An 8017-nucleotide genomic window follows, 5' to 3' on the forward strand; every position below is an offset into this window, starting at 1 on the left:
CCACGTTGCCCGAATTTCATGAAGCCACCTCCTACCTCTCAGTCCTACCACCAGCAAGCACAGGCTGGAAAGAAGGAGCATCCATGAAGTCCTGAAGGAGGTATTTTAAGAATGTTCTCAGAAAAACACCCAGGGAATCACCACACCCACAGAGCCAAATCGAGGGTGAGTGTGAAGGTGCTGTAGCTGATGTGGTTCAACTCCAGACTTGAGAGGGTTCAAATGCAGTCAGTAGCTGGAATATGCCACCTCTTCCCCACAAGAGGGTCAGGCAGCAAAGCCACCCACCGCCTCTTGCAAAACCCAACCACTGCATCCACCCAACACAGGAAACCTGCTGCCTTCCAGGGAAAACAGCGTGAGATACGTACGGAAATAAAACGGCAGGGCTGAATAGTTATGGGCTTCCCGGTACGCGATCAGATTGATCTCGTGCTGCCGCTGCTGGGCCTGGAGACGATGCTTGGTGCGTCGGTGATGGCAAACACAGCAGCAACTGAGGATGATGATGATGGTCCACACCAGCCAAAACCCTGCAGCGGGGGAGAAAGAGGAAGTGTCAGCTACAACGTGAGAGCCACGTCCAAACACAGGAAACCCCACAGAGGCAATGGAGACCATCAGAAAGCCTGGATTTGAACCCCGCACTGCTCTGAAGGCAGAAATACGCGCTGCATCAGCAGGCTTCGACAGGGACCTGCCTCTGTGGATGACTGCTGCTCCGGCAGCCTTGACAGAATCGGGTAACTCTGTACACGCTTCGGTACAGTGTGGAGCACGTTCGATAGGTACAACCCTGGAGGAGAATGAAATATGGTGACAGGGCTAAGTTACTCCCCTACTCATCTCTCCCATGCCTTGGATATCATTTCTTCTAGCCATAAAAACATGAGCAGAGCTGTGAATAGCATTGAACTTATCTCCCACCGCCACTTTGGTTTGAAAATAACAATCAAGACACAAAAGGCACTCTGCAGATTGACCACAGAAGAAGGAAAAAACCCCAAGCACTGTGCTTTGCTTTTGTTTGCACTGCTCTTTAATTTCCAGCCCAAATCCTTCATTGTTATGTTTAACAAAAACATACCCTTTTTACAAAAACGTCTCAAAATATTTATAAAACTTATTTTTGTATTCAATGTCTTAAATTATCCAAAAGTAAATTAAACTAGTCCCCCACTTTGAATCCTGAAGAAACCTAACTTCTGCTCCGTTTGCAGTCGTGCCCAGTTTCCACGCACTGTCGTTCTGTACGTATGCTGCTCCTTAAAATGGAATTTTAAAATAGCACTTCCTGAAATTCTCTCCACTCCCTCCAACACGTGGAATAACTCCCCATTTCCGCAAATGCCCCTTCATGCTTGACACACTAGAAAAATGTTTCCAAGACACACTTGAAAGAGCTACAACATTCACTCCAGGTCAGGCTTCTGTCTCCCGCAACTACTGTCCACAGCCTCTCCTGCTGCAGAGGTATCTGTAATCTATCTTTTTAAGTTCAGTTTTAGCAGCTCAGGATACCAGGAGAGCTCCCCCTTTAGAAACATGTAGGTCTGGCAACTGCTCCATTTTTTTTTCGGTGAGACACTTGCCACTCTTCATTACTCCCCAACAGATCAAATGAAGACTCATTTTGAGCACAGCCATTCTGCCCTGTGAAATCAAACTGCTTCTTTCTCCCCAGCAAAAACCTCGAGTCCCGCCTTTACAATACCTTGGTGTTTTCAGCATCCTCTGCTGAGTTAGCGATGTTTTTCTCTGCTAAGAGCTGGATGGGAAAAGGTGAACGGTTTAGGAATTTGAAGAATGAGAGGAGTATTGCTCTGGCTCAGGACAAAGTGCAATCGACCCACATCACCCATCTCAGAGCCTCACACTGGTCTGTTTGTGGGTGAACTGGATATGCTGTATCGTGCCTCTGAGCATTTTGAGCCAGGACTTTCACCTCACTGTGTTGTAACCCAAATTCTTCATGTATTTCGGCATAGCACCCCGACATCTCTCTCTTGCCTTGCACAACCGATTTCCCTAATGGACCAGATTCCGCCTTATACCCAAACTTTTCAAAACCTGCTATCAAATGAAGGTGTTACATGCCCTTTTTTTTTTTTGCTTGGCTGAAAATCAGGAATACTAGGCAGTTTTTCTAGCCAGCCTGCTCAGCTGTACTACAAAAGGCAGAGAGAAGACTGTGCTCTTCACTCCAGAGAAGCAAAAGACAAAGCACTCATGATGCCCTCTGCACTTCCTTCAAACCAAGCTGAGAAAGTGTCCACTGCCCTCCAAACACCTCCAGTTTCCAAAAAACCCCACCTTTTTATAAAAACTAAAAGGATTTGTCCAGTACAGCCCCTTCCCTACAAAGCCAGGAATTTGCAATCACCCCTGGAGCCCTTCCACGGCCAAAACTTTGCCATGCAAACTCCACACACTGTCTGGCAGTTTGAAGACTCCCACTAATACACTTTATTTCTTGCTACGAGGTCCCTTGGCTCCTGCTTGCTGAGGAAGCAAGAACACACTCATCAAAACCAGGTCATTGGCACAGCATGCCACCATGCACTGAAGTGGGCTTGCAGTTCATCTTCTAAGTACTCCTCATTTTCGAAGAGCAGCCCGCCATCATGCATTCAAAAACAATGGAAAATTACACCAGCTATCCAGGGATTTTAGCTACAGCTATGAAAACAGATGCTTTTTAACACATTTGATCACATCTTTTCCCAAGGACTCTAGATGCAATGGTAGCAAGCAGCACTTAGTTAGTTAAGACATGCTGGAGAACTGCCACTCTTAAGCAATCTCAGCTGTAGCAGCCGAATTTTTCTGCAGGGAATAACTGCTCCCACCCAAGCCTGCATCCAGAAGATTAAAAAAGTATTTTAGAAAACTTCTCTGTCCATTCCAAAGAAATCCCAAAGTGATTTGCAGACAAACTGATGCACAAGCACAGAGTAGGGGTCAAAGTAAGCTCAGTCATTCCTGGGAAGACGCACAGCAACTCTGTAAACAACAGGCAGTAACAACATCCAGGAGTTCAGGATAATAAATTAATGTTGGATCCTACTGAAACCACAGGTGGCATTTTAAGTAAACAGACCATAATTTACTGGATTGGAATCTGGCCACGGTGCCAGGAATAACACCTCCATTTTCGTGCAAAGGGCCTATGAATGCTGGGAACCACAAGTGGGTGAGATCTGTTGTTTTTCACACGTATTTCCAAAGAGAGAACCCGCTAATACCACATTATTGCTCGGTTTCATTAACCACTGATACTTCCTAGAGCTTCTAGGAATTACTCAACCCCTGACTCAGCACGAGCCCAAGGACTCGCCTGGATGATCGCAGGAGGTCAGCAGCGTGTGCCCACCACGGCTGTGTGCTGCCCTGGCTTCTGGTGTCCTCTTCCACGGCTTTGCTTCCAACCTTTGCCCCAACATCTGCACCCCAGGGCTGAATTCCCCCCCAGAGCATAGGAAGCAAGAGGATGGGACACCCATAGGTGCCAAGGCACTTGAGGGGACCCTTGGTTGTCGCTTGAGCAGGGGTGCCAGCGCCAAGAGAAGGATTGGGCGCAGCTCTGGTTGCAAGACCAGCACGGTGCTGGGAGCCCAGAGCCTCTGGAAAAGGCTCTGCCGCGTGCCCTAGTCAGACGCTTTGGCAAAGCTGCAATTTCGGCTGCAGAACAGAAAAACAACAAAAAACCCCGTGAAAACCTAGCAAATATATAGTAAAGGTCATTTATTTGGAATAAGGCTGTGGGGACAAGGCCAAGTGCAATTGTAAATATTATGTCTCAAAGTATGGAGCGAACAGCGACGATGCCCAGGGCTGAGCTGTGCGTTCGTACACCTGGCGATGCCTGGCTTCAAAGCCGCAGCAGGGAGGGAAGTGAGCAGACCGCTGGCCCAGGCAGCCGGTGGCTTATGTGGCCAGAGGGGAAGAAGGGGAATTTCAAATTCACCCAGGGAATACACTGCACGGGCAGGAAACACGGAGGCCAAGCACAGTAGTGGTACACACTAACATCTTGTTCACGGCAAGAGCAGGTACTGGTTTTGCCTTGTGCTGGTGTGCAAAGGCGACAGAAGTTTGGCATTAAAAGACCTTGAAAAGCCAAGTAAAACTGGGCTTCTAGTTGCCTTCCTGTCCAGAAAAGCCTTCCTCATCCCCAAAAGCTTTTCCTGTGCTCTTCAACATGTGCCTCCTTCCCAAACAGACATGAGCTGGTTTTCAGCTGCATCATGCTGAGCTCCCACTGCAGTCACTGGAAAAGAAGAAAGGCTAAGAGACTCTGGGTGTCCTGAGCCACATTTGCCATTAAATGTCTGATGTCAGAGAGATTATTTCCCACCACCAGCCTAGCAGTGACCACTGGGAACAAAAGCTTGTGGCAATCTGAGGGCAATGTGACAGGCAGAGAGCAAAGAGGGTTTTTGGAAAAACACTTGCTGATGGACAGCCTCGACAGAAGTGATGCACCAGTTTGGAGCTAAGCAAGCACCAGGGGATGGTCAGACTTGAAGGCAATTTCAGGCTCGCTCTTAGTTTATGGAAGAGTCAGAAGTTGAAATGCTCTCCAGTCCAAAAAAAGGCTGAGTCCCAAGAAACACCAGTGCCAATGGGTGGATAATGATGCAACCAAAAGATGAATCACACACAGCCAAGGAGCTGAGTTTTGCCAAGAGATTTCCCTGCCAGAGCATCAAAACCTTTCATAAAAAAGGAGCACCAACCTCTTAGCCAGCATCAGACAGGCTCAGAGCTGTAAGCTCTACACAAGCGCCAAGCTCAGAGTCAGAACGGGAGCTGCAGAAAGACCTAGGAACAGAATTAGCCCCCAGGAAAGCCACCTTGAAAGCAGAGGAACTATCAAAGAAAGACAAGGCTGCTACATTTACAGCATCCTTGGAAAAGGGAGGCCCATCACGGTCACAAATCAGGTTTCTACCAGCTGTGAAAGAACATGCCAGGCTTAAAGTTTCAAGAAAAACCTTTCTGGGACGCTAATCATAGTTTTGCTCAAACTTAAGAATAATTAAGAATAAAATAATTTCAGAATAAAAACCCTAGAGTATTCTCCCCTCATGAAAAAGGGGGGAGCAATGTTCAATCTGATGCTCTACTGTATTTGCTGCGTGGGACATTGCCATCAGCATTCCCATTGAGGGAAGCTCCTTTCATCCTGTGCAAGATGGAAAAGGTTTTCTGGAGCGTTCCAAGGGTAGGAACAGAGAAATCTGCCCTCAAGTTCATGGTAAACTTGGGCAAATGCCATCACTCTGTTGGCAGGAAGTCCCCTAAAAGCAAGCCAAAACATACTGCAAAGTGTTTTTGTGTCCTCCTGAAAAGCATCTGGGTAATAGCTTTGGCTGCACAAGAGCTGGTTCTGAACAGAAGGAGAAGTGGGACAATTTCACTGACTAAAAAGTGATGTCCTGAATGGTGGCTTCGCAGTCCAGCCATGGCTGGAAAAAAATTTGTCTTGCACAGGGCCAACGCTTTCATCAAAAACAGGAGAGAGAACTAATTGGTACAACAACCTGGTTGGGTTTAATAGTGCCCTTGGCACAGAGACCGTATCATCTCCTGTCACTTCAGACACGGCCCTGTACGAGTCAGCGCCACTGCTCAAGAATGCCAAAGGAAGGATCCGGGCCGTAGGGCTACAAACATTTTAAGAAGGAAGAAAAGAAGCTGCTGAATGAAGTGGTCCTCTCCTGCCTGTCTCTTCCATACCTCCTGCTGCCTCCGCTACCCCTCCACGTGCCAGCATGAAGTTGCACGCAACTGTGGTTTGAACTGGTTTGAGGGAACCAGAGAAGGTTGAAACTCATCTGCCAAGCACAAGAACAGCAAGAAAAAGAGTGTGACTTTCAGTGACAGTTTTATGTCAGTTTAAATCAGTGGAACTGCAGCCCTAGCCTGATGACACTGCAGAAAAAGTTACTGAATATTTGCAGAACACAATGGCAAAAGAAAAAAGCTGACGACAACATCTCCAACTCGTGTTTGCCTGCTCCCCAACTGGTAAGTCAGACAGAAGGAGATGGATGTTAGCTGCAGCTGGTCTTTAGTTTTCAGATGGTACATCCTCTGTCATGAGATAAGATGGACAGACAGGCTTCAGAAAAATAATTTGCTTATCTTGCAGCGAGAGTCAACTTGAGGCAGCAAACCTGCAGACTCTTTTTACACCTCTCTCCTGGGGAGGGAGCCTTTGAAGAGCAATTGCTCCTGTGCTCCACAAGACATGTTTGTAAGTCCAGTCAGTTCTAGTTGACTTACTCCTCCCCCAAGACATCTATGTTGGTAAAACACATGTTGAACAGTGGTCTAACAAAGATCAGAGGGGAATATCCAGCTGAGACAATGTCCAGAACATCTGGAAACAAGATCTTAAGAACATTCCACACCAGCAGATCTGGGCATTTGGTGACGAGCTGGGCTGGAGGTACAAAAGGCGGGGGGTGAAACAGCACCAGCAAGCTCTCTTGCCTTCCCTTGCTGTTTAACACAGAGCAGATGGAAGCAGGCCACACAGGGCAGAAGTCAGTATCTCAGAGGTAGACTATGCAAGATAGCTTGCCTTCTTCTCTAGATCTGTGAATTTTACCAAGTGACACAAATACAAGCTTAAGATAATTTTGCTGTCTGGATTAGGCTCCAAAAAGTACAAGGGAATTGGGAAATAACCCCTTGGTGACTCCATTTATTGTGTTCCTGCACTGCTGTGACATCCTTTTCGTTTGCCCCATACTTTCAGCTAGGCTTTGACAAGGGAGAGCTACTGTTGAAACACCAGCTGAGGAGTGACAGCAGCTAAAAATGAAGTTTGATACACCTAGGACAGAGAAAGACAATACAGCCATGTAGGAGGTTGGGTGAAAGACAAGGAACAGGCCAAATCTCTCTCTGAAAAAGAAGGATAAGATAACATGGGGTGAGGAAGAAAGCACAGGACTGATGTGTTGTTTGACTGCAGCAAAGTCTCGGAAGTGAATTCCTATTATAAAGCTGATCTGGAACATGTACATGGTACAGCAGTTGCTTTAGTTTTAGCAACTAACCGGATCCTTGCCAAAAATTTCTGGCAGCACACATTCTGGGGAAAAGAGCTGTCTAGAGATTCCAAGAGGAAGCGTGCAGAGATGAGCAAAATGTTCAAGATCAGCAAAAACATCAACTGTGCTGCCTGCAAACAGAACATTTTTTCCTGTACAACCCTTCCACTAGGGCCCAAACAGTCAAGATCTTTCTTTCTTTCCCCCGCCCCGAAACAGAAGGGCTCAGTATATTTGCTAAAGCAGCCAAGCAAAACAGGCAAGTCCAACCTCTGAGTGCTCACTCATTGGCAATGCTGGTTTGTTGCACAGTACCTAAATGACCTAAGACCAGCTAAACCCTCTAATTTTGCAATCTTGTAACTGAGATCTTCTGCACACAAGGACCAGCTGCCCATTTCCATGCTCCATGACACCTGAAGCATGGCATAACTCTTCTTCCAACTACACCATGAGAAAAATACTTCCTACAGCTTTCATTGCCGTCTTCAGAGCCTCTAGAATTGTCTAATTTCATGCCGGTCCTCAACAGGCAAGGAGAGTCACAAGGATGGATGCCAGGAGATCCGGATTTGGCTTTCAATCCACATTATACACTTAAATTTGGGAAAATCCACAATGCCTTAGCCTTAATTCTTAACTTGCAAAACGCAGGAACTGCATTCTGCGATTACCTTCTCTCCTGTTTTGCAAAGTGGTATTTTGGAACACTTAAGCCGTAAGACACCTGTCAGGCTTGGGCAAAGGCCAACACTGGAAATCTCCAGCAAATCACAACCGTATCATAACAGACTTGAATGAAAACAGTTAAGAAAGTAAAATGCAGTGGCTGCTGCCATTCTCCCAAGAGCACAACCTCCCCCTTGGGAATTGTTAGCTCTCTAGGGAGCCCAAAGAAATTGCTATGCTAAAATATTAAACCAGCTAAACCACCATCTAAGCACCTTTCC

General features: G+C 46.7%; 1 protein-coding gene across 1 annotated transcript in view; it reads right to left on the bottom strand.

Annotated features, from left to right (window-relative positions):
- The window catches only part of WBP1L (WW domain binding protein 1-like), a 23645-nt gene that overhangs the window by 2436 nt on the left and 13192 nt on the right, over positions 1 to 8017 (bottom strand). The window contains exon 3 of the mRNA XM_009869157.1: positions 372 to 533. Within this exon, the coding sequence (XP_009867459.1) occupies positions 372 to 533 (162 nt within the window). The remainder of the gene's footprint in view (positions 1 to 371; positions 534 to 8017) is intronic.

This window comes from Apaloderma vittatum, unplaced genomic scaffold, assembly GCF_000703405.1.
Source record: "Apaloderma vittatum isolate BGI_N311 unplaced genomic scaffold, ASM70340v1 scaffold10245, whole genome shotgun sequence".
NCBI classification, from domain to species: domain Eukaryota; kingdom Metazoa; phylum Chordata; class Aves; order Trogoniformes; family Trogonidae; genus Apaloderma; species Apaloderma vittatum.